The sequence below is a fragment of the Plasmodium vivax genome, chromosome 12 (assembly GCF_000002415.2).
Source record: "Plasmodium vivax chromosome 12, whole genome shotgun sequence".
NCBI classification, from domain to species: Eukaryota; Apicomplexa; class Aconoidasida; order Haemosporida; family Plasmodiidae; genus Plasmodium; species Plasmodium vivax.
Window position 1 is genome coordinate 1054742 of NC_009917.1, and position 25006 is coordinate 1079747.

General features: G+C 53.1%; 4 protein-coding genes across 4 annotated transcripts, besides 27 other annotated features; 2 read left to right on the plus strand and 2 right to left on the minus strand.

The window, feature by feature from the left end:
- Nucleotide 1: 1 nt before the first annotated feature.
- On the plus strand, nt 2-4109 carry PVX_116535 (hypothetical protein, conserved; the record flags this gene model as incomplete). Its single annotated transcript, XM_001615551.1, has 1 exon — nt 2-4109. The coding sequence occupies exon 1, from the start codon at nt 513-515 to the stop codon at nt 4107-4109; it is 3597 nt and encodes a 1198-aa protein (XP_001615601.1). The 5' UTR covers nt 2-512.
- Nucleotides 343-376: a microsatellite.
- Nucleotides 538-558: a microsatellite.
- Nucleotides 559-591: a microsatellite.
- Nucleotides 826-847: a microsatellite.
- Nucleotides 3281-3393: a microsatellite.
- Nucleotides 4110-4602: 493 nt separating the features above from the next.
- Nucleotides 4603-6236, plus strand: PVX_116540 (hypothetical protein, conserved; the record flags this gene model as incomplete). The annotated part of the gene is made up of 1 exon (XM_001615552.1): nt 4603-6236. The coding sequence occupies one exon, from the start codon at nt 4603-4605 to the stop codon at nt 5794-5796; it is 1194 nt and encodes a 397-aa protein (XP_001615602.1). The 3' UTR covers nt 5797-6236.
- Nucleotides 4604-4702: a microsatellite.
- Nucleotides 5534-5559: a microsatellite.
- Nucleotides 6237-6840: 604 nt separating the features above from the next.
- On the minus strand, nt 6841-8487 carry PVX_116545 (hypothetical protein, conserved; the record flags this gene model as incomplete). The annotated part of the gene is made up of 1 exon (XM_001615553.1): nt 6841-8487. One exon carries the CDS (start codon nt 8485-8487, stop codon nt 6841-6843), a length of 1647 nt encoding a protein of 548 aa, XP_001615603.1.
- Nucleotides 7583-7606: a microsatellite.
- Nucleotides 7833-7853: a microsatellite.
- Nucleotides 8163-8185: a microsatellite.
- A 1236-nt stretch (nt 8488-9723) lies between the features above and the next one.
- Nucleotides 9724-9749: a microsatellite.
- A 1541-nt stretch (nt 9750-11290) lies between these two features.
- On the minus strand, nt 11291-24281 carry PVX_116550 (hypothetical protein, conserved; the record flags this gene model as incomplete). The annotated part of the gene is made up of 2 exons (XM_001615554.1): nt 11291-11909; nt 12194-24281. 2 exons carry the CDS (start codon nt 24279-24281, stop codon nt 11569-11571), a joined length of 12429 nt encoding a protein of 4142 aa, XP_001615604.1. The 3' UTR covers nt 11291-11568.
- Nucleotides 12325-12346: a microsatellite.
- Nucleotides 12792-12844: a microsatellite.
- Nucleotides 13247-13293: a microsatellite.
- Nucleotides 13448-13467: a microsatellite.
- Nucleotides 14032-14066: a microsatellite.
- Nucleotides 14861-14892: a microsatellite.
- Nucleotides 16034-16065: a microsatellite.
- Nucleotides 16670-16699: a microsatellite.
- Nucleotides 16808-16835: a microsatellite.
- Nucleotides 17027-17050: a microsatellite.
- Nucleotides 17317-17350: a microsatellite.
- Nucleotides 18929-18954: a microsatellite.
- Nucleotides 18997-19020: a microsatellite.
- Nucleotides 21477-21503: a microsatellite.
- Nucleotides 22981-23003: a microsatellite.
- Nucleotides 24282-24431: 150 nt separating the features above from the next.
- Nucleotides 24432-24469: a microsatellite.
- Nucleotides 24470-25006: the final 537 nt, after the last annotated feature.

A 25006-nucleotide genomic window follows, 5' to 3' on the forward strand; every position in this document is an offset into this window, starting at 1 on the left:
TGGGGGGGGAGAAGTTGGCCAAGCGGTGGTGAAGCTAACCAAGCGGACAGCTAAATTGACAGGCTGACCAAGCGAGCGGCGCCTGCACCTTCGCCGCTGCGGGAAAAGTTTTAATTGCTCCTGTTGACTTCCCCCCTTTTGACTCCCCTTGCGGGTGGAGGTGCAACAAATGGCTGGCTTTCACCACATCATCTGTTATGGAACACCCTATGTAAGGTTTTGCCTGGGGAGGACGACTCCCGCCATTTTGTTTGGCCGCACAGGAGCGCATGCGTGACGGGGTTTCCCACTGATATGCACAAATGGACTTTCCTTTTTTGTGATTTTTTTTTTTTTTTTTTTTTTTAACTGCAATTTCCCGCCTCGCGCGTTAGCGCAGCGGAGCCAAGCACACGTACGAGCATGCATAGGTTGCTTTGCTAAGTTGCTATGCTGCGTTGCTATTCTACGCTGCTCTGCGTGACTTTCCCCCCGGTGGGACAACCCCTTTTCTGTGCTTCTCTTCCGTCGCGATGAACTCGATTTCATGGGGAGACGCGGAGGATCTCCTGCGCGAGAAATTGCGCCAATTAAAACAACTGCAGGAGGTAAAGACCAGCGACTTGGTCGGCGACTACTTAATTCATTTCATCCTGCTGGTTAATAAAATCATGGCGAAGAGTGAAGAGGCCAAACGAGGGGAGGAGCTCAAGCAGGAAAGGCAAAAAAAAAAAAAAATTGAAGAAAGCATACACGAGATAAAGCAAAAACTAAGTCAAAACAAACATGGGGAGAGTTTCAAACGGGAGGAAATGTCGCCCCAGCAGGATGGCTGGAGGGTACTCAATGGTGGGGACGACTTGAGGGAGAAATTACCCGACGAGGCAACCCCGGAAGGGGGCAACAGCGCCGGCCAGGGGGATAAAAAATGTAACGTTGCCCAACTGTGCGAGGACCTCACGGAGGGGTTCCACTTGTGCATATCGCTGCTGCTGAGGGGGATGAAGGGGGGTGGGGGGAAGCCTATAGAGGAGGAGGGCGATGGTGACGCTGGGGAGGCGGACAGGAAGGAGCAGAGCGGTGCTAGCAGCGGTGGCGTTAGCAGCAATGGCGTTAGAAGTAGTGACGTTGGCAGTAGTGGCGATCCCATCAGTGGTAACCCCTTCCGGGGCGACTGCCCCGCTGCGCGAAGGGAGGGGGGGGCCTTCCACCTCAGCCTGCTGTACCTCGCGCTCTGCTTTTACCACATGCACCTGGTAAGTGGCGACAGGGAGAAGCACCACCACCTGCACGTCAGCCTCTTCCTCCTGCTGGTTTCCTTCCCGCACCTTAAGGACAGCGAAATTGAGCACTACGTGTGCGTAGACGGGAAAGTGTGCCTCAGGTTCGACGTGTCTGTGGCGAGGCTCCTATCCCGTGTGTGTAAGATGGTGGGGTTGAATTGCAAACGGGCGGGGGACGCCCACGCCTGCTTGTTCTTCCTCACGCACAGTTGCTTCTTCCTCCAGTACGCCCACAAGGGGGGAGCGGTAAATTGGGAGCAGAGGGCAATCGCGGGGGAAGCGGCAGATGGGGAGCATAACGGGTCGCATAACCCCGCGGGAGGGAGAAAAAAACACAAGTACCTCCAAAACATGATAAACCTCGTCGAGCACATCAACCAGGTGTTCCTCGAGTGTAACTTCTTCACGGCGTCCACTCTCCTCTCGATGAGGAGCATCGGGCTGCACTCCTCCCTTCTGAAGAGTGACATAGAGGAGGTGAGGAGGGAGGAGTGCAGGGAGGAGTGCAGCTCGACGCTTCTAATCGAGAGTAAAGAACCCGTAGTGGGAACCCCCAAGGAGAGCCCCCCAGATGATGAGCTTGTCTACCTGAATGAGGAGTTAACACAAGAGGATTTTCACTTTTATGGGGACCCAGTTTTTTCCGGTGCAGGGGAAGGAGAGAAAAGGACCGACACCCAGATTGAGAAGAAGCTTAACAAAATAATAGAAACAGCCACGTCCCTGTTCGAAAGCATCAGCGAATGTAGTTACCTTTTCCTAGATCTACACCTGCTTAGCATTTACGAGCACCTCGTTCTGTTTTGCCTCTACATGAGCAAAGACGTTAGCAAGTTGCTTCATCAGTTCAAGGGAGAAAAAAAAAAAAAAAAAATTTCCCAACGGTATGAGTACATGGCGTATAGGAACTTGCTCGAGATTTACATCATTTTTTTGAAGCACAATTATTTGCGGTATAAGAAGAGCGGGGGAGGAGAGGAAGAGGAAGACAGCACCTACGTAAGGGCCTGTCAGATATATGGGCGCATGGAGGAGGTCAAGCGGACCATTCGTTCGTTGCTTCAAGGGTGCGGTGGTAGGAGCGACACACATGTGGGGAGTCCCCCAGTGGAGAGGAAAAAGGGGAACATAGGAAACAGGCAAAACGGGGGAAACCCACCAAAGAGTTGCATAAAAGGGGAGTACTTCCACACTAGGGAGCACTTCCGCAGAAACAAAATTTGCATTCGCGCTGGCGTCAGCGGGCAGGGGGAGGATGCTCTAGGAGCAGCGTCCTACCTGGAAAGCACCATACAGGTGAGACCCTCCGATGTGAAAACCATATCAAATGAAGAACCCACCCATTATTCAAGTCGAGGGAAAACTCCATCAAAGCTGCTGGGAGACGTCTTCTCCCTCGTGGGCGATAGCAACATCGCTTACGAGTTTATACGTGAGCACATTGTAGGTAGTAACACCTTCAATTTTGAGGCGGATGAAGCGGCGGAGGGGGAACTCGGGCGGAGCCAGCATGCCCTGCCTGGGGCGAATGGGCCGATGTCCTTTTCGGCGTTCCTTCGGGGGAGCATCAAACGAGTGGGTGGCTCGGTGGGGGAGGTCTTCTCCCAGGTCTGGGCGCACGCGAAGGAAGTGAAAGAAGTGAAAGAAGCGACGGCGGCAGTAGAAGTGAATGAAGCGATGGCGGCAGACGCGACAACAGTAACCGCCGCTACCACCGCCGCCACCCCCTGGGCGAACGTCCACCTGGCAGACCACGCCGCGGACCTCCTGCAAACCTTCCAGTTTAAAAGAGTTAGCCTGTCCCACATGCAATTCGACGTGTGCAACTTTGGCCACGCAGAGTACGCCAAGCTAGCCACGGACAAGATGAAGAAGCTGTATAGACGTTTCTCCAAGGGAAGGGCTAACCAACAGTCTGAGCAGTGGCACCTCCCTTCTCTGGGGACCCCCCACGGAGGGGCACACCCCACCTGCACAGGGCATTGCAAACATGCACACTACCTATGCCGCAACTTTGACGAAATACAGTTTCTATTTAAGAAGATAAAAAAATATAAAAAAAAAACGCTGGCATATTTCTCCCTACACGAGGAGACAACGCTACACTTAGATATCCTCCTGAATTCCAGTGAGTCCTATTTTTACTTTAATTTTTTTACAAATTCGCATGAACAGTACATGCAGAACTGCAGGCACATGTTAAATTGCATCAGTGCCCCTTTGGCCCAGATAACACACCCGCAGTACTTGTCCTTCCAGAGGGAGATGGCCCTCAAGTGCGCCCTCATCCTGAAGGACATTTTCATCTGCCTCAAATGCAACACCCGTATGGATAATATGCACACGAATGACCTGAACAGAAACAGGAGCCTCAGCTTTGACGACCACATCGGGGGGCCCCTCACCGCGCAGGAGAAGGGGATCATCCGACAGGCTGTGCAATATTACCTCTTCTTTTTGGGCACCTACCAGATAGGGGGGGAGTCCACCAACGCAGCTTCGATCGACGCGGCCTCCACCAACGCAGCTTCGATCGACGCGGCCTCCACCAACGCGGCTTCCACCAACGCGGCTTCCACCAACGCCGCTTTGACCAACGCAGCTTCCCCCTTCCAATCGGAGGAGGAAAAAAAATCCTACTTTGACATATTCTTCTACGTGTGCAAAACGCTGTCCACGGTGAACGACAGGAGCTTCGTCGAGCAGGCCCTTCACCTTTACCAGCGCTTGCTCAGCTACGCCGCCAAAAATAAAATGTACGCCGACGAGAGGTACAACGAGTACATGCGCGATGTGTGCCGGAAGTCCATTTGCGTGCTGCGCGGGAGGATGCTCGATTTGGGGTAGGCGTGCCGGTAGGCATGGTTAGGGGAGCTACTCGGCAGGGTGGGCACGCCCATACGCATCCTCAGGGAGAGTTTTCCCCTTCCCCCTGTGACAGATCAGCGCCACACTGCTCCCCCCTTTGCAGTGTCGCTCGGCTGGTACGCATGAACAGAACAGGCAAATGTATCCTCCATCCATGTGGGGCATACCCATACCCCTTTTTTTTTTTTTTTTTTTTTTTTACGTAATGGGAGTTGGGGAATATATTGCCCCTCCCGAACTGATTTTTTTTTTTTTTTTTTTTTTTTTTGGCAAACTTCTTAACCTCGGTAATGTTGCTCCCCGGTGGGTCATCCCAAGTGCTGTGAATTTTTTTTTTTTTCCTTTTTGCGATTTTTCCCGTGAGGAAGTTGCTCCCCATGCGAAGGCGGCACATGAACGATGCGGCAAAAAAGCGCGTCGAGGAAACCGCCAAAACGTGCGCAGCTGGCGAAGCGAGCGGCCACCCCCCAAAATGGATCGCTCAGACGAGTTCGCGCGCCTATGCAGGAAGCGCGACAAAGGCGTGGCCCTCACGCGCAGGGAAATCAAGTGCAAGGACGAGTTCCTCATCCAGAGCAGCAAAATTTATACCAACCTGCTTGCCAACTGCGACTACGTAGATAACAACACGTTGCGGCAGTACAACCTCACAGTCCCCCGAAGCATTCACGTGAAGGAGAAAAAGACCAGAGTCAAAAGTAAGGGCAATTTACTCTACGCTGTTAACAAAATATCAGAAGACATTGACCTTTTAAAATTGAAGACCAAGACGGAAACGCACAAGCAAGTGTTGCTCTGCCTGAACAATCTGCTTGGCATTTTCATAGACATTATTAATAAGTATGAGCATAACTTAAGTAGCTACCATTTGAAGCTGAGTCAGTACACGAACTTCTGCTTCTACGATGTGAAGGGCATCAAGTGCAACGTTGATTACCTGAATAGGCTGAACCGTTATATATACGCCACCGGTTCGTGTGATGGCCATTTTAGAAAACCGGGTGCACTTTTAGGCCCAACGAATGGAGGAGGCGCCTCCCAACATGATGTGGCCCACACAAGCTATCACCACTTCGGTAGCTCCATCAAGAGCTACAGCACTGGGGAGTTCCCAAAAGGGGAAAACCCTCTCGGCCATCAAGCAGAAAAGGAGAAACGTGAGAAGTACCTTTTAGAGGAGGGGTCCAAGCAACAGACCATGCCGAAGGAAGACCCTATGAAAAACGCCCCTCTGAGAAAGCGACGGGACAAGAGAGTCCAATTCGACACGTACAACTACGTAGAAGAGGAGGAGGCGGAAAAGGGGAAGGGGGAATTCTTCCCCCCCCAGAGCAGCAGTGATAACTACCTGCTGGGCAGCAACCAACAGCTGGAATTCAAAAAATACGTGGACCTCTTTGAGAAGGAAGAAAACACCTACATCATGGAAACGAAGAACAAAATCGCCAAAATAAGCAAATTAATGAACATTTTTGTTACAAAGATTTATGAGCAGAATGAGAACCTGAGCATGATAGAGCACGTGGTGGAGGAGAGCATAGAGAACGTGGCCCAAGGGAATACCTACCTCAGCAAAATGCAAAACAAGAAGAGCATGAACTCGCTCATCTTCTTCGTCCTCGTGTGCACCTCCCTCTTCCTGCTCATCTTCGATATGTTCCGATAGCGGGGGAGCGGTGAAGTAGCGAAGCGGTGAAATGGTGAAGCGGTGAAGTGGTGAAGCGGCGGAGCGGCGAGGAAGAATTGGCCTTGAAGTTGCCCCAAACCGCTACGAAGCTGCGTTGAATACCAACCCGTTGCTGCCACCCCGAGCGGAGCCACTCTATCGCTTGCACCCCACAAATAATTTTCTTTCTTTTCTTTCTTTTCTTTTTTTTTTTCGTCCGTTAATAAGCAGCAAAATGGGAACGTTTTTTTAATCCCCCATGTAAGGTGCACATATGTAGCCCTATCAACGTGCACCTTCCTTTATGCCCCTATTCGTCCTCTCTCCTGATGCAGAGAAAAAGGAAACGATTCCCCCTCCTGACCCCCCAGCGGGGGTGAGGAGAGCACCTTCTTTGACTTTTGAAAAGCTAAGTTTAGTTTAAAAAAAAATTACAAAACAGCATTTTCTTTCAAATGGTTGTATGCAGGTACGGGTAGGTATATATATATATATATATATATAACACACGTAAGGCATACATTTCAACGCACACACAAAAAAAAAAAAAAAAGAAGAAGGAAGGGGGAAGAGGCAACGGACGTGCAAGCGTTACACTACTATTGTGTCGCCCTGTCCGGACGGCAGCGCAGAACAAACACTTTTTTTTTTTCCCTAAATGGATGTTTTTTTCTGCGCTGAAATGGCTAGCTGGCAAAAAAAAAAAAAAAAAAAAAAAAAAAACGCACACACACACATATGGATAGCAGTCCAGCTAGCCAATTTACCAAACAAAGCAGGCTGCACCAGCAAGGTGCAATTTTTAAAGAGTAAAATTATGACTCGTGCAGGTTTTTTTTTTTTTTTATTTTATTTTTTTTTCGCCCTCCCCCCGTTCGCACCACACACGTGTGCATGCAGGGGTGGGTGTGCCCAAATGGCGACTACTTGGTAGGCGCGTCTTCTCCGGCTGCCTCTCACATCTGCTGCTAATATGTTGTACTTCCCTGCCGCTGTGATGCTATGATGTTGTACTTCCCTGCCGCCGTGATGCCGCCACCCCGCTCACTTCTTCTGCATGAACTCATTTTTAATCTCGTCGGCCGTGAACAAGTGGGTGTTGTAGATGCGCTTCATTTTCTTAACGACGGGGGAGAACTTGTCCTCCTTGTTTTTCCTCTTGGGGGCATTGTCGTGCACGAAAACCTTGTTGGTGGACTTCAGTTTGTACTCTTTCAAAATGCTGTCGAGGTTGGGCAGCGTAATTTCGTCCCACAGGTTTTTAATGTCGTTGGTGATGGAGTAGCGCTGCTGTTCTATGTGTTCATAAGAAAGGGGGAAGAAGATATACCCCTTTAAATTGTAAAAGCAATTGTCACATTTATTTTTTGCATAGATATCACAAAAGGATGGCAAATGTTTGCATTTTAATTTCCCTCTCAAATGGCTGTTATTCGATCGTATGCAGCGAACTTTCTTTTCATAGAGCAGAGTGTTAATCCATTTGTAGATATCTTTATTGGTGTTTATTAAATCATCATTAATTTCGTACCCGTAAAGAAACCCATGCTTGTTTATTTTGTGTAGCAAAGAAGTGACGCTTGTTATGTCTACGTAGGGATTCACGTAGCAAATTCTTTTTTCATTCAAATCTACTTTTATTTGCTTCGATGAGGCCAAGTAGCTCAACAAAGCGTGGTTACTTATGTCTACCCCTTTGAACCCAAAATTGATTAGCATGTTTTCTATGTGGAAAAAGGATATGCCTTTGTTCGCCACTCCCGGGTTGTTCGTAATATGGTTAGTGTAGTGCGACTTTAGAATCGTCAGGATTTTGTGGTAAAGGAACGAGAAGGGGATTAACTCGTTTTTGTAGTATATTTTTAGGTTACTTTTGAGGAGGGGGGACTTGCTTCCGTGGCGCAGCTGCACCCCTCCGCCGGTCGGGGAGGAAGCGGTGGATACGGCGTTCGTCACATTCGCGGCGGAAGTGGGGGAAGCGGCGTTTGTCATGCTCGCCACGTTCACCGCAACGCCACTTCCTCCTCCGCCGCCACCGCTACCGACGTACTCGCTCACATTCCCAGTGCCGTTCAGATTTTCACTGTGGATGCCCGCGTCCTTCAGGTTCAGGCTGTCGTTCAGGTTGATGCTCTCCCTGAGGCTTAAGCTGTCATTGAAGCTTATGCTGTCGTTAAAGCCTACGCTGTCGTGCAGATTAAGACTATCGTTGAAGGTCGCGCTTTCGTGGGGGTTAACGTTCGAGCCGTAGTACTTGCTGTCGCTGCTAGCGTTGTTCGGGGTGGTCGCCTTTCCGGGGGCGCTGACATTACCGCCGACCTGCTTCGCATGACTAACGCTACTGCTGCTGCTGTTGTCTTTTGTTAAAGAACTATTCGAGTTGGCGTGGTTCACTCGATTGGTGGTCATCCCGCTCTTTTGCATAATGCCCTTGGACCCCGCCAGATTAATTTTGATATTTTTGGAGACACCCTTTATGGGTCCTTTTTCCATAGGGCTCCTCTTAGCCACCCCACTAATGTTGTTGCTCGGCGTACTGGCACTGCTCACATGGGGGCTGCCGCTCCCATTTACGTGGCTGCTCCTGGCAATCGGCTCATTTTTTCTAATGCTTACGCTGATGAGGTTCTTTTTCTCCCCGCAGTTCAGCTTAAATTTCAGTTTTTCTTTTTTCCTTTCTGCGTCTTGCATTTTACGCTCATGCGCGGGGGTCACGAAGAGTGGGCAGGCTTTGCGCGGCAGGCTTCGCGGGGCTGCGAGTCGCTCGTTCGGCCGCCCCTACAAGTACGTGCTGGCGTACGATTGTGCAATCGTACTGTCGTGCAATCGTGCTGATGCGTAATAGTACTCTCGTACTGGGCAGACACGCGGGGCGCACACGTTAGCTCCCCCCGCGCAGCCGCATCACAGCGATGACCTGAATTTCCCGCACGAGCGAGACGGGCACTCTTTAGCTGTGTAAGTGGGAAGACCTCCTGTCATGAACGGAGCCGCAGGTCTGGAGAGCCGTCCGACGTGTCTAACGCGCGCTGGTCACTTGGCTTGGCACATCTATGCGTACATAGCACGAGTGTGAATAGGTGCACCTCTGCTGGGTGAAGCATCCGCTCGTTCGATGCAATCGCAGAGTTGGTGAGGCGGCCCACTCGGCGTTGTTGCCAACTACACATAAATGGCGATTCAACACAAATGGCGCACTCAACAGCAAGCGAGCTTTCCTTCCACTTGAAGTCGTAACATGGCTGGTGGGGCAAACTCTTCGCGAAGAGCTCTTCTTAAATGGTCACAGGTGTGTGTGGGGCCTTCGAAAAGCGTAGCGGCAGGTAAAGTACAACAGCGTGTTCCCGAATTATTTCAAGTGGGGGGTTATATACATTTCGAGTGTGTGGGTGTTCACGGGGGGGGAGGGGGTTTTCCCTGCACACGTTCGCGTATGTACATGCTATTGTGTGGCAGTTCGGGGGAAGTTAAATTGAATTACACTACATTAAATTAAATTTTGCTCTTTTTGCTTTTTTTGCTTTTTTTTTCCCTATTGTGCATGTGAAAACGGCTTATGACGCACACGGATTGGCTTTTCTTGAAAAGGAGACGGGGGGAGCGGCGGAGGAAATAGAGGCGGAGGAAATAGAGGCGGAAACAGCCGCATGAAATAGCCGCAGGGAGGTGGCTCCCCTTTGCGTAAAAAAAAAAGATTTTATTTTATTTATTTTATTTTTTTGGGAAAAAATTGTGACAATTAAAGCGAAGGGAGTTGTACAGGCGGGAATTCGTTTTTTTGTTTTTTCTTTCTTTTTCTTTTCTTTCCCTTTTTTGTTTTTTTTCGTTCCGTCGCTCAACCACTTGGCCGTTCCGTTTGACTTCTTTCCTTTGTTCAAAGTGTTCCAGCTCGCCGAGCGTTCACAGGTGGGGTGGGGGAACAAACATAATACTTAATGGTACATGGGGAAGAGCGGTACAGATAGATCCCTCGCACAGCCGCAGGAGAGATGACTGTTTGGTGATTTGCTCGGCAGCAACTTGCGATAGGTTGGGAGGGGCGGATTGTACAAATGGTTGGCCCTTTTTTTTTTTTTTTTTTTTCCTTCAAATGAGTAAAAAAATGGAGGATTCCTTGTTTCCGCGAAGTATAATATACAAATGTTATAGTAAGTACAGAAAAGGAAAAAAAATTAATCGGCTAAAAATGGATGGCGCTTGGGGAGTTGTAGATGAAGAAGTGAAAGAAGTTGCGGAGAAAAAAAAAAAAAATAAATTAAAAAAAAAAAAAAAAAAAAAAAAAAACCAGCGCTAAGCTTAACAGCGCAGCGCAGCGCAGCACAACACCTGGGGGAGGAGCAGATGGAGAGGCTCACTAAAACGTTGGCGATCAAATTGGGTATGATTGCAAATTCGGGCGATGCTCGGGGGCACCATGTATGAAGGTTGTTTGCACATAAAATATATACATAGAGAGCGGTTGGGCGGTACACGCGCGATGGCTTGTGCCTCCCTGCCGCATCGGCCGGCGTCACCCAACTATGGCACGCCCTCCGATGGCATTCAACAGAGCACAATGCAATAGAAGGCAGCGCAACGCAATGCGAGTGTACACTGTGCTGGAGGGAAGATCGGCCGAAATGAAAGCGTTTCCACTGAGGTGAAGGCCCATTCGGCGGCTCCGGTCAAGCGCACCAATTCGTAAGCACATACATGCGACGTACATACATACGTATGTATATGCGTACATACGTAGATACTTCCGCACGTGCAAATGGTGCGGGCGACCAGCAGGCCGCTTACATTCATTAAGAGTCAGGGCGCGGCCTAGGGTTACCAACCGCTCGGGGGGGGAGGAGAAATCATCGAATGACGCGCGCGATGTGCCACATGGGGGTGTATACATGCTGGCACGCTGCGATCGCGTGGAACGAACAGAATGGCGACGCGCTCCTCGTTCGTGTGCCCATCCATGCGCGGCGAAGCAAGTAACGGGGAAATGAAGTCGGCCGAGGGGGGGAGAGCACAAGAGGAGAAGTAGAAGAGGAGGAACTAAACATTCGCTCCTCCCAATATGCATATATACACAATGCGGGGGCGTAGCAAAAGTAAATACATACACATAATCCTCGCTTTAAAGAAAGGCCATTTTTTTTTACAAATTAACGCCGCATAAACGTGTGAAGTGTTGCGCGAAAATGAATTAAAAAAAAAAAAAAAAAAAAAACACGCAAATGGTATACTGCTCAGAAGGCTCCGTCAGTTTGGCCTCCTCCCCCCGCGCGCTTTCTTAAAAGAGCTCACCAAGTGTGCAAGCGGGTCCGCCCGTCGCCCGCTTTTTTGGGCCAACCCACGTGTGCACACACAAAAGGGCACACGGCGTGTAGGAACGCATACAGCCGCGTCTGTTTGGCATAAACTCCGCGCCGCACAGCTGACACGCCTACAGCTAGCACAGGGGGGTTGTTCCCCCCGCCCAGTCTCACCAACGAAGAGGGAAGGGAACCCAAAAGGACAAAATAGAAAAATGACTTGGATGACATGAAATGGTGTTCCCTCTGAAGTTGCAAAGTTGTGCAGGAAAAACTGCGTCGTGAAAAATGCCCCCGTTGCTGCATCATTAGGGGAAGAAAAAAAAAAAAAAAAAAGCAGCCCCCCAACGTATTGGCACAAAAGTGGAGGAACGCACGGGGTTAAGAAGTGAAATAAAAAAGGAGGGGTCAGTTGCGTGCTGGCCTCCTTACAAACGAGTGTCGCTTTGCCGCTTCATGTCTGCTGCGCTTAGAGCAGGACCTACGTTGGCTGCCAGTTGCCACCGACCCGCGCCACCTTGTTCTTCTTCATCATGATGTTTAAAATGGCTAGCACGCTGGGCTGAGACAAATGACTCATTCGTCTTTCCGTTAGGGTTTTATTAAGACTGCTCACAATTAGGAAGAGAGGAGTGGAGGTGTTCCTCCCCGGCTCTGCTTTCATTTTGTTCATTCGATCCGTCGTTATCTTTAGTATTTGGCTTTCGTAGAATTCGTAGGGCTCTTCCAAGCTTAATTGGTCGAAGGTTCTCCTCTTTTTAATTTCCTTTTCGTCGTCGTTGTCGGTCAGCACGTCGTCCAGGAAGAAGTCCACGGGCTCGTCTGTGGGGGGAAGCGGTGGTGAAGCGGTGGTGAAGCGGTGGTGAAGCGGTGGTGAAGCGGTGGTGAAGCGGTGACGAAGCGGTGACGAAGCGGTGACGAAGCGGTAACGAAGCGGTGGTGAAGCGGTGGACACGCGGCGTCTTAACAAACGTATCAGCCGACCGCGGATGGAGCCACTCCTCATCACGCACACGTCAGCATGCAGGGGCATTCAACACGCGGGCGCACTTCCACACAGGGGCGCACTTCCACACAGGGGCGCACTTCCACTCGCGGGTGATTACTCATGCTACTACTACAGTTGAAGCTACTGCTGGCGGGGTTGGTTGCCTCTCCCTGCTTGACTACCGAATGGTCCTTCGCTGCGCCATCGCTGCTGCCTTTCCTCTCACTCAGGTAGGGCGCTAAATTGTTAGCCGCTCGTTTTTCCTTTGCAGCTTTGTTCGCCCGTTTTTCCTTTGCATTTTTGTTCGCTTGCTTTTCCTTTGCAGATTTATTCGCTCGCTTTTCCCTCGTTCGTTTCTTATCTTCGGAGTGATTCGGCTGGGGTGCCTTCTCCTCCTGATGGGCGCTTCCCTCGGGGGCGCCCTTTTCGCGGCCGCCCCTGCCACTGCGCGCGCCAGCGCGTGTGCGCCGGCCGTTGCCAGCGTTGGCGGCGTTGCCAGCATTTGCCTCGTCTGCCTCGTCTGCCTCGTCTGCCTCGTCTGCCTCGTCTGCCTCGTTTGCGACCCTCTCCCTGTTGCCATCACCCTCATCCGGGCCGCAGCTGCCTAGCGAGTTGTTCACACAAGGGGCGACGTTACCAGTCTCTACCTTCACCACGCTGCCGCGAACGGCGCGAACGCCGCTAACATGGCTAACCGTGGGTGTGCCTTTTTCCCGTTTCGTCCGGCCACTGCTAGACGCTTTCCCCGCGAGTCGTTCGCGCGGGGCTTTGGTGGCTCGCTCGGTTTTGACTTTCCCGACGCGGGGAGGTAGCGATGATGAGGGTGGTGCGGCGGATGATGGAGGTGCGGCGGATGATGGAGGTGCGGCGGATGATGGAGGTGCGGCGGATGATGGAGGTGCGGCGGATGATGGAGGTGCGGCGGATGATGGAGGTGCGGCGGATGATGGAGGTGCGGCGGATGATGGAGGTGCGGCGGATGATGGTGCTGCTATGGATGATGATGGCGGCTGGGACGATCCCGGGGGGGCGGGCCCCGCGCGCGCGCCTTTGCCCTTGCCGCTCTTCTGCTTCTTCGCCAAGTGGAGCTTACCCTCTTCGCTGTTCTGCGCGGACAGGTCGCAGGGGCCAATTGGGAGCTTCCTCCTCCTGTCGCTCCTCGGGGTGGGGTCCGGAGTGATCGCTCGCTGGCGAGAGGACCTCTGTCTGGTGAGTTGCTCCGAGCGTTGCCTCGCTGCGTGGCGCGTTCCCCCCTGTCTTCGAGGCAGGGGCGCCGGGGGTTGTGGCTCTGGTCCCTCTTGTGGCTCTTTATCGCTCTGGGGCTGTTCCCCGGGGGTGTTCATCTGACCCGCATCAACAGTGTCGCCCGAACCACCCATTTCACCGCTCCGACCGCTCCCACCCCTTCCATCGCTTCCACCCTGCTGACGGAGGGGACTGCCTGTCGCCCCCCCCCACGGTGCCACTTGCTCCCCTTTGACTCTCCCCTCAGAGACATCCGCCCCCCCCACAGAATCAAACTCAGATGTGGTATACACAACGAACTGACTCGTCTTGTTGTTCCTCTTGCTCATCACTTTGAAGGTGTTCCTTTGCAGGAGGTTCCTCCCAGTTAGCTTTTTTAAAGTCTCCCGGACGAACCAATCTGGTAAGCTCATTTTCTGAAGGAGGTACTCCTCTGTGAAGAAGAGCTTCACATCTACATCGTCCACAATCTCTCTGCTTCTTAATTTTTTTATTTCCTTCTCCTGGTACTCTTTCAGGAAATTTAAATTGTAATAGACATTATCAGTTGAGATCTTTTTCTTTGTGAGGGTCTCCGCTTCCTTTTCATTTTGTAGTTCCCTCCCGGGGGGGGCAGCGTGTGTGATGTCTTTCACGTCCTTCCTCCTTCCACTGAGCGATTGGGATGTTTCATTTTGACTCCCCTTTTGAGTAGCTCCCTCTGGGAGAGACAACGCCGCTGCTTCTGCTTCGCGGGTGCCTTCGCATCCAATTGCAGTTGTTTTCATTCGCGTGTGAGATTGTTCCCTCTGCGGGGATGACTCTCTCGCAAAGGGGATTTCCTCCCTATGGGTTGACTCTCCCCCGTTTGCGGCTTCCGCACTGCGTACCGCTCCGCGGGGGGGAGCGACCACCCGGGAACCCTTCCTCCTGCCGCTGCCCGTGGCAACCTCGCCGGAGTTCTTTATCAAGTGAAAGTCATACAGAACAACCCGCTCGTTCACAATGATGTGTATCGTTTTGCTCTCCCTCGATTTGTAGGTGGACGAGATGAAGAGGAAATCAAAATTATAACTTCCTTTGCTCGTGTGGAAGTGCTCGGAGCGTAGCTTCTCCTTATATATTTCCATGGCCCTCATTTCCAGGCTGTTTAAAAATAAGTAGACTAGCCCTTCCGTCAGCTTCACCGTGAAAAGGTAATTGCCCACGTTCAAGTCAAGGGAGCACAAATTGAAGAGGAAGACGAGGTGCTTATCTGCGTTCCTCTGCTGGTACATTTTATTGATCGCCTCAAAGTAGGCGGACAGGCTGTCGGGGATTAAACTGCTCACGAGGGGGTCCTCCTCCTTCAGGTCCTCGAACCGCCAGTACTCCACGTTCACCACCGTCATGGAGAGTTGAATTCCGCCCCTCCCCAGGAAGCACTCCCTCACCAGGTTGTGGTAGCTCCTGCGGTCTGCGGCGCGGTTAGCGGCGCGGTCGGCGGGGGGATTAGCGGGGAGAACCACTTCGCTAGCCACTTCGCTAGCCACTCCGCTCATCACGCTCCCCACCGAGATGTGCCTGTTCACGTAGGGCAGGTTCAGCAGGTAGTTCTGGAACATGTCCCCTATCATGTTCTCCATTCGCGTGAAAATGGAGAAGCTAAAGTAGCCCTTCAAGTGGTCCAGAATTAGCAAGTGCCTCTTAAAAATATTAACCTCCTTGGGGTCCCTCCTCGGGACCCTGTCTTCCTCATCGTCTGTGCTTAGTTCATCCTCCACGTAAAAAAAGTTCCGCTCGCATTCTTCCCACTGGTCCTTCTGAATTGTGTGGTCCCCACCGTTTTGTTCTTCACTTTGGTTTTTTTTTTTTTTTTTTTTTTTCTCGGCGGATGCCCCTTTTGACGCCTTTCCAACCTCGTTGGACGCTTGTCTGGCGCGCCTGTCCGCCACACCGTTGGGTCTTTTTTTTTCCGCCGCGCGGGGGCCCTTTTGGCTGGCCAGCTCCTCCGGGGTCGCTTCCCCCGAGGGGGCCTCGTCCAAGGCGCCTTCCTCCTTTACGCGCGCCTCACTCGCAGTTGGAGCCGCTCCTTCCACTCCCGCAGTTGAAGCTTCACCCGCCGCTCCCCCCGCTGCACCCGACCGCCTAAAGAACTTCACGTAGGCGCGGGGGCCCACGCGCGCGCCCCGAACGGCCCGCGCGCTGTCGTGGCAGCCGAACCGGTTGCCAAACACGTAGTGGTAGTAGAAGGGGTCATCGAACAGGCACCTCTCCGAGTGCCCCCTCCCCCGGTACTTCCTACGAACATACTTTTCAAAATAAAAGGTATTCAGGTAAAAATAGGAGCTCACATAGGTGTCACACACGTGCTGGTAATATTTAAATAAAAATACGTCTACCCCCCCGACGATGCTAATGTAGAGAGGCATATACAAAATGTTTTTTTTTTTTTTTTGTTTCTTCTCCTCCTCCTGATGGTACTTCTGTATCTTTACTCTCCTCTCTTCGTCAAATTCGTGGTAGGGCTTGTATTTGATGAAGCAGAAGGAGCTGTCCTGCTGGAAGGTCAGCAGGCGGTGCACTTGCTTGTTGTTCATGGGGTGCCAGCGTTTCGTCCCATTCACTCCATCCGCTCCGTCCGCCTCCCCCTCCGGGGGGTATCTCCTCATATCTTCCATCGGTTGGAAGCTTCTGTCGCTCCTATCGCTCCTATCGCTCCTATCGCTCCTATCGCTCCTATCGCTCCTGTCGCTTCTGTCGCTTCTGTCGCTCCTCCCGCTTCTAACAATTTTGAAATCTGCCGCACTTAGGAGGCTCAGGTATTTCTCCCCACCGTTGCTGCTCAGCTCGCTCATTTGGAAGCAAATTTTCTGTCTATCGTCGTCACGCGAATCGTCCTCCTCTGTGGATGTACACGACGAGGATGTGTAGCTCAGGGGGGTGGCTCCTTCGCTGGTGTTGCTTCCGATCGCGAGGACGTCCTCCGCGTTGCTCTTCCAATCAGCGGGCAGAAGATGCCCCATTTTAGAGTGGCTTCCTTTTTTTCGGCGCCCCCTCCATCTCTTCCCGTAGCGAAGGCACAGGTTGTCCACGTAGTGGCGGCATTCGCTTGAGCTGCAGCTCTCCGGGGGGTCCTCTCCCCCCTTAGGGAACCCCCTCATCGCGGTGGACACCTCCTCATTCGTGCACATGGACGTGGAGAAGCTTCTCGTTTCATCCCACAGGCCGTCATTCCACAGCTGCTCAGGCAGAACGTGCGCCTTCAGTTGGTCTCCCCTTTTCTTCCCCTTCCTGTTGGGGTGGCCCCTTTTGCTGGGTCCTTCTTCCTTCCCGTGAGAAGTCGCCCACCAGGAGCTGCCACCGGGGAGTTCGTTGGGGCCTCTCCCCTTCGCTCTCCTCGGCAGAGAGGCGCTCTCCACTGGAGCCTTCGGTGAAGCAGCCTTCTTGGCAGACGCCTTCCCTGCGGACTTCTCCCCCGACCCGCGGAAGACGGAACGCTCCTTCCGCCGCTCATACGCCAGGTAGTTCCTACTCTCCACGCGCTTCACTCGCAAGATGCTCCTCCCCGTCGAGTCGCAGCTGTCACTTGAGTAGATGCTCCTCCCCATCCGAAAGGTCTCCTTAAAGATCTCCTCATTTAGGTGGGAGAACTTCATTTTTTTGGAAGCGCGCCGGTTGGCTGGGGGTTGTCTTCGGAGCGGATCTTCGCAGCGTTCCTCCGCGTGGAGCTCACCCGCCAGCTCGTCTCCCTGCTGCCATGGGAGCTGCCTCCGCCTCTCCCGCCGCTCCCGCCGCGGATCACGCTTACCCCCTCTGGGGAGGGAGCGCAGGATGTGGCTCAAGATGTGAAACGTAATTTTCTTGCCATTGAAGTAGCTGCCCAAGTGGCCCCTCAAGAACCGCCTGTTCTCCTCCTTTGTGTCCTCATAAATAAAAAGGAACAGCCGATTGAAAAAGGAGCTATACAGTTCTGCTGACTTGTCCGCGTACGTTTGAAGCAACTTGAAGATCCTCTTCATTTGTTCCTTCCTCATCGCTATCACTCTCGCGATTTTCACCAAATTGTATATGAAGGTTATGACCCGCTCGCCGTCCACCGCGGGGGGGGTGCGGGGCGGTTCTCTCTCCACTGGCTTTCCTCCCCCGGTTGTTTTTACGCTATCATGTGTCTTTCCCCCATTCGCCGCCTTCCCCCCATTCGCCGCCTTCCCCCCATTCGCCGCCTTCCCCCCATTCGCCGCCTTCCCCCTATCCGCCGCCTCCCCCCCGAGCAGCGCCTCCACCACCAAGTGATACACCTTCTTGAAGATGACCGCGTCAGGCGCCTTCCTCTCCTTCCTCTCAAAGTCCAGCAGGTAAATCAGATGATACACAAATTTTATATCCTCCAGTCCGTTTTTACATTCCTTGAAGTTTTCCAGCGCGTCGAGGAGGCAGTGCCGCTTCGAATTTAGCGTTTCCTTTAGGTACCCCCTCAAGATGGTCAGCACGAGGCGAATTCGCTCCACCAAGTCGGGGGCCGCGCCTCCCCATTCGAGGCCCTCCCCGTGATGGCTGCAGTTGATTTGGTGTGGCGAGCACAAATGGGTCTCCCTCGGGGTGGGGGTTCTCCCTCCGTTTGCCACTCCCCCGTTTGCCACTCCCCCGTTTGCCACTCCCCCGTTTGTCACTCCCCCGTTTTTCACTACAATGCTTGCCACCCCGCCGCTTATCCTTTTCACGCTGGTGGCCCCCCCCTCGAGCAACTCAAAACTGGGGGCCCACGCCAAGTCGCCGTCGCCCCATGTGGCCGCGTCGGCGAAGTTCGCTCTTGCCAAAAAGGGGGGGGAGTCCCCCCACGGGGGGTTCTCCTCCACGCTGTGGACGCTCACGTTAGCGTGCCTGAACAGCAGGGTTCGCCCCGCAGCAGCAGCCGCGTGTTCCTCCTCCGCTGCTTTCTCCTCCACCGCTTCTCCCACCTCTTGCCCCGCCGCCTCTCCCGCTCGCTCTGCCCCGCCGGTGACGAGCAGGTACTGCTTGCCCCTGTGCTCGTCCACACACTTGGAGTTATTCAGGAAGGCGAAGCAGAAGTCCCGGTGGTTGCTCAGGAGGGCCGCGAGTCTCCCCCCCGGGATAGTCCCCAGGGTTGTCTCGCCCTTGGGACACAAGTATATATGTTCCACCTGCGAGCCGGTCTCATTGTGCCTGCCCCTCCACAGCATCCACAGGAAGGTGCTCCTTCGCGTGTACCCGTTGTGCATGTAGATGTAGCTCTCCCTCCCGGTGGTTTGGCCCATACACGGGTTGTCTTCCCCGCGTTTCTTCTTCTGCCTTCTGAGCAGCCCCCCACTGGAGAGGTTAAAACTGTTGCGGCTGCTGAAGTTGCTGCTGAAACCGCCGAAACCGCTGACGCCGCTGAAACCGCTGACGCCGCTGAAACTGCTGAAACTGCTGAAGCCGTTGAAGAGGTTAGCATCGGCGGGGAGGGGGAGGCTGATGTAGCTGCTGTCCCTCAGCCCAAGCAGGAGGTCCAGGAAGGAGGTGAAGTACAGCAGGAAGCAAGTCACCGCGTTGGCCAAGTGGTGGGTATCATTAGACCGCAAAAACTTCTGCTGAGCGGTTCGCAACATTTCTTCATATAACTTTTTAATTGTGTTTGAGAGGACGTGCTCCAACTTTAGGTGCTTGAAAATGTCCCCGATGACGGACAGGTGGATGTACTTCAAGGGGATGCTGCTCGACATGTTTGCGCGGCTTAAATGTCGGAGCAGCTCCTTCCTCTTCCTTTTTCTGCGCAGTTTTAGGGTGCATTCGTCTGACCCTTCCGTGTGTGTTTTGCTTCTTCCCCCATCGTGTGTGTCACTTCTTCCCTCCGCGTGTGCGTTGATTCGTCCCCCATCGTGTGTGTCGCTTCTTCCCCCCTTGTGGAGACCCTTCCTTATGCACACAAGCGGGTAGCCATAGACAAAATTCAGGATGGAGTTCCTAAAGGAGTACTCCCTCCCCGGATGGAAGAAGTGAAAGAACTTTAAATTTTTATTAAAATGTATAATTTCGTAGTCTACGGAGAGACCAGACGAATCACTGGGGTCCCCCTCTCCCCTTCCCGGAGACCCCACATCGAACGTGTTGCAGATGTATGGGAAGACAAATCTATTGTCATCCACAAAGTGGAAGGAGTATTTTTTGATTCCCTTCTGAATGACGTGGCTACTCTCTTTCGTGTCTGCAGAGGGGAAGACCTCGTCGCAATTGAACTTCCTCTTCCGGTTAGTCTTCCTCTTCTTCTCTATCGTGATGAACAGCCTCAAATTGGCATATTTGTCTAAATCGCTCTGGTGCAGAACTTCATATAGAGTCCCCAAATGGGTTAAGAGGAGGTCTTCCCTTTGTGCCTCTCTCCCTGAATGTGCCTTTGCTTTACTTTGAGCGCCGCAAATATTTTTTTTTTTTTTTCTGAGCATTTTTTGCAGGATGGAACGTACGCTGGGGTCGTCCCTACCACAGCTGGATAGGTTATACAAGCAGGAGGTGTACGCATCGGGGGAGTTGTCCTTCCCATGGGGGGGTTTCCCCGACTGGTCCGCACCGTACCCCCGAATGATTTGCTTCAAAAAGGAAGTGACATCACGAGGGATATCCATGCAGTCTAACCCAAACTTGGCCAAAAACTTTTTTCTCCTTTTCTGCTGCTGGAAGCGTCTCACCAGTTCTTGCTCCGAGAAGTACCTATGTGAGGGCGGACGGCCCCCTGGGGGGGACCCACTTCTCTTCATCTCCTTCCTCTGGCAGTACTGCCCATACTTTACAGCGAAGCTGAGCAGGAGCTTATAAATGAGCAACTCGTTGCTACTTCCCTGCGCCTTCAGGAGCGCGTGCAAAAAAAGGAAGGCCTTTTTCACGCTCCCCATTTTGAGGAGCACTTGGCCATCTGCGCCGTGGATGCTCCTGCTCATGAATTGTATTATGTCGTTCCTCGCAAAGAATTTCAGCCTCTTCAGCAGGAGATAGTTGCGGTGGTCCTCGGAACGCTTCTCCTCTCTGCAGCGCTTTGGCTCCTTGGGGGGGTTCGCCTCTCCCCAGCGGTTGACCTCCCTCCCGCGCTTCGCCTCCCTCCCGCGGCTGGGCTGCTTCCCGGGCAGGTTGTCCGCCCCGGATTCGCCCCCATTGTTGAAGGTGTCCACGCTAGACAGCGCGAGCCATTCGCACAGCAGGTCCTCCTTCCTCTCGACGCGGCAACCGTCTACGCCGCAACGCTCGCTGCCACAACCCTCACCACCGCAACTCACGCCTCTGCAACCCTCTCCGCTGCACCCCTCGCCAAGGTGACCGTCCGAAACGCAGAAGAAGTACTCGAACAAAAGGATAACGTCGTCAAAATATTTCTTCACATACGCGCATAGGTACTCCTTCAAAATGGACACGTCATACGACAGGTAGTTCACCCGTTTCGCCTTCTCTTTGTAATAGCCCTTGAGGTTGCTCAACCGGCTGAGCAGTTTTCCCTTCCTCTCGAGAAGGCGCCTCTCCAGGGTGCGGTGGCAACTTTCGCAGTTCTTTGAGCGGCTTATTTCGCGGTTTATTTCGCGGTTTATTTCGCGGTTTATTTCGCGGTTCGTTTTGCGGCTCCTTTCGCGGCTCCTTTCTCGGCTGTCTTTCCCCTTCTGCGAGGGGCCCCGGCGGGGGCGCTGGCCCTGCCGCGACGGGCGAAGCCTCGCCAGCTTCCCACGCACCGCTTCAACGGGTTCAGCGGGTTCAACGGGTTCAGCGGGTTCAACGGGTTCAGCGGGTTCAGCGAGTTCAGCGGATTCGGCGGATTGCCCCGATTCTTCCCCTTCTCCGGATTCTTCTCCGGATTCTCCCGCTTCTTCTCCTTCTTCCCCCTCTCCCGCTTCCCCCGCTGCTTCACCACTCAGCCGAACGGAGTGCTCCCCCCGCAGCGCCCCCACCCGCTGCTCCATCACGAGCTGCACGTTCCTCTGCTCCCAACTCTCCGCCGGCGCGCACCGGCAAATGTTTGCGTAAAACAAATTCAGTTGGTCGCTCACCCCCCTTATCATTCCAAGCACGTTGTTCCTAATCTCTTCGTCCTGCCTTTTGATAGTGCTTAATACGTTTACAAAGAGGTCATAGCACTCGTCGCGTGTTCCCACCTCTCTCCTCTTCTCCCGTCTCCATCGCTGCCTCACCTTCCGCACGACCCTTTTGTAGACTGCGTGTTTGCTCCTCACCAGGGCTCGAAATTTGCGTCTTATTCGCTCTACGTTTAGAGATTTCACCATGTGGTTCTTGTAGAAGGGGAGGACGAACAGGTGCGCGTTCTCCCGGAGGGGTGCATCCCTGGAGAGGCCCCGACCGCGGCGGGTTCCGCCACGCGCATTTTTGATTTCACTTCTGCCGTTACGCTTATTTTTGTGGCCACTTCTTCCGTCACGCGTACTTTTGTTGCCACTTTTCCCCTCTTCCCTTCCGCCCGCGGGGGGGCCCGCCCCCATGCGCAACGCCCGCCTGAAGTAGGCGTACACGCGGACGGTCAGCGCGCGCAGGTGCCGCGTCCGCCTGGCCCTCCTCAGCCGCGTCCCGTTCACTCTGGGGAAAACCCCGTCCGACGCGTTCTTCGCCGAGTGGGCATCTCCCCCGGGGGGCCACACACGGTTGGAAGTTGCCACATAGTTAGAAGTCGTCACACTGTTGGAGGTGGTCACCCCGCGGAGGATGCACCATGTGGGGCTATTCCCCCCTTCGGACACTGCCACCTCCCGGAGAGAGCTTACCCATTTGCCGACGGAGTCCCTCCTGCTGGAGCGCCCCGGAATTCTCAGCCGCTTCCTTCCACCCCTCGACCTGCGGAGCCCCCTCAAATTTGCCTTCAAATCTTTCCTGGTGAAGAACTCAAAGGAGTAAAAATCCATCGACTGCAAAAGGAAGTTCCTTCTCAACAGGGTTAGAGACTCCGCATTGGAGGTGCTGCTCCCCCCCCTGGTCATCTCCAACGTGTGTATCTTCTGCTTGTACTTTTTATAAACCTTCAGAAGGTACTTAACGACTGGTTTTTGCAAATGAATTTTTTTTTCGGTGACGTACTTGGCTAGCTTTATCACTTCTTTGGTCACCTCTTTGCATGTCTCCACCTTCAGGTTGTGTACCACCTCCGGGGGGGGGCCAGACAGCCTAGTTCCCCTACAGAGCGGCACAGCACAGTTAGCAGGGACACCCACGGAAGGTTCCCCCAGTTCGCCCCTCAAAAACATTCGCAGCAACAACAATACGGCAGTGTCTAACCTCCGCTGATCGGGGGAAAGGCTACAAAGGAGTGCGTTAGCGCTGGCGGGGAAGGACTGCTCCACAGAGCTTCCTCGGTTGCGTCCCGTAAAAGGATTAACGCAGTGCCAATCGGTTGGTCCACCGCTACCTCCCCCCCCGTGGCGACCCAAACTGCTGTATAGGGAAAAAATGTGGAGGGAGTACAAATCGAGGTCCTCATACAGAATGGCCACAATTTCGACTGAAAAGTTTAACAGAAGGTAGAACCTCCCTATGGACTTTAAAAATATGTTATCGTAATTGCTCAGAAAAATTTGAACCTCGTTCGCTTCATAATTTTTAATCGTTTGGTTAAAGAGATCCTTCATCGTGAGCTCTCTGTCTGCCTTCCCCCTCTCCGCTTCCCGCGCGCGGTTTTCATTCGTCACGAATTTCCCTATTTTGTCTGCTTCCCTCCCCACTTCGCTGCCTTTTTCGCTGCCTTTCCCCTCCTTCTTGCACTTACTCTTCTTCACAATTTGGATGTAGTCGTATATTGGCTCACGGTGGAGGGAGTTCGCGGGGGAAGGTCCCCCTCTGTGGGTGGTTGCTAACCCTATGGGGGTGGCCGTTCCCCCTCTGTGGGTGGCTTCTCCCCCTTTGGAGGAGGCCTCTCCCCTGTAGTCAAAGTTGGCCAAGTACTGCACATTTATGACGTCCCAAAACTTCTTCACTTGCACATTTTTGATGTAATCTTCGATTTTCGTTTTGACCAAATTGATTAGGTACAAATCGGTTACGTCTTCATCAAATAGTTCTCCTTTCTGCCTGCACAGGTCAGGTAAAAAGTGGCCTTCCCCGTGGGTTACATTACCTGCTTTACTTCTCACCAGTTGTTGTTTTTTTCCTGGCGGGAGAAGGGACACCCGTTTTAGTCTCTCCCATTTACCTTCATCCAAGAGGATGCTCTGCACTAACCCCTTCGCACACTCGTTCATGTCATATCTGCTCCTCCGATCGAAGAAGAGGCTGCCCTCTCCTGGCTCCCCTTCTCCTCCCCCCCGTTGAAAGTGTTCCCTCACCTTCTGCGTCTTCCTGTTTTTATTATAAATGGTTATGAGGCATTTTACCCTTTCGCACCAGGCGTTTAAAACTTGGGGGAGGAATTCGCTCCCGTTTTTTCTAACCCCACTGTGTTGCCGCTCCGCTCCACGTGCACACCACCTCTCCTCCTTCTTCTTTTCCTCCCCTCTCCTCTTCCTGTTCCCCCTCAGTAGGCACTCATCGCAAACGTCACACTTGCCGAAGGGGAAGTGAAAGGGGTACGCGACCTTCCCAAAGCTCAAATAAAAATTGTCTATATTTTTCCCAATGCTTTTTAAGTGAAAAAATAAGTTCTGCACGAAGAGGTCTATTATGGGCACGACATTTCTGCTGTTGATGCGGCTGGCGAAGTTGCTCCTCACGAACGGCAAGTTCTGGTGATCTATGCCGACGAAGCTTCCGGTCAGCGAGGTCACTTCGTCCATTTCGTCCACTTCGACCCCTTCTCCCTCTTCTCCCAATCCGTGGTTACGTTCGTGCCCCCGGGGGGGCTTCTCCTCCGCGTCGTTTTCCACACCGCTGCGTCCCCACCTGCCTTCCACTTGTTTCTCCCTCCATTTTGCCACCCCCAGCTCGTTGGAGCACGCCCTGTCCCTTCCCCCGCACTTGGCAGCGTTGTCTATGGAGGGGCACAATCTCGTTCCCCTCCGTCCGTCATGCTTAGGGACGTTCATGGGTTGCGCAGTAAAGCGGTACACGGCAAAGCGGTACACGGCAAAGCGGTACGCGGTACGCGGTATGCGGAGGCTGTTCGTGACGGGATCACTCGTGCATGGAACACACGCAAGCGAAGGAGCATGCAGTCACATGCAGGCATATACTCACACGTTCAGCGCTGCTTTCACCTTGCTTGTTCCCTTGCTCCGTTTTGCGCTCTCTTCCCCGCTGTGCGTTTCAGATCGGCTGTTTTAAGCCCCTGGTTTGGCTTTTTTTTTTTTTTTTTTTTTTTTTTTCACTACACCAATAGGGGAACAAAACTGCAAGTGTAGCCCTCTCGTTCTGCTGAGCTTCGCTCGCCCCCTTTCGTGTGCCCCTCTGGCACCTGCTCACGCGCGCCAGGGTGTGAATTTCCCCTTAATTCTCAAGCACACGCCGAACGCTTCGCATGCACAAGTGGAGACGCCTTCGCCGGGGGCCGCTCGAAAGTCGTGTGCACCAGCGCAAAAAAAGGGCAAAAAAAAATATGCAAATGAATGGGCGGATAAATGCTTACATACGTATCTGTAAAGGCCCTACGGGCAAATGGTGCAGCGGAGGGGGGGAGCTTCACTGCCGGACGAACGCTTCTCCCCTTCTCGCAGTTGCCCTCTCGCGACTTTCACCAGTGTGCAAGCCCCTGTGATTAAAGAATGGGGCGGCCTGCGAGAAGAACCTGTTCTGACAAGCACAAGGGGGGAGC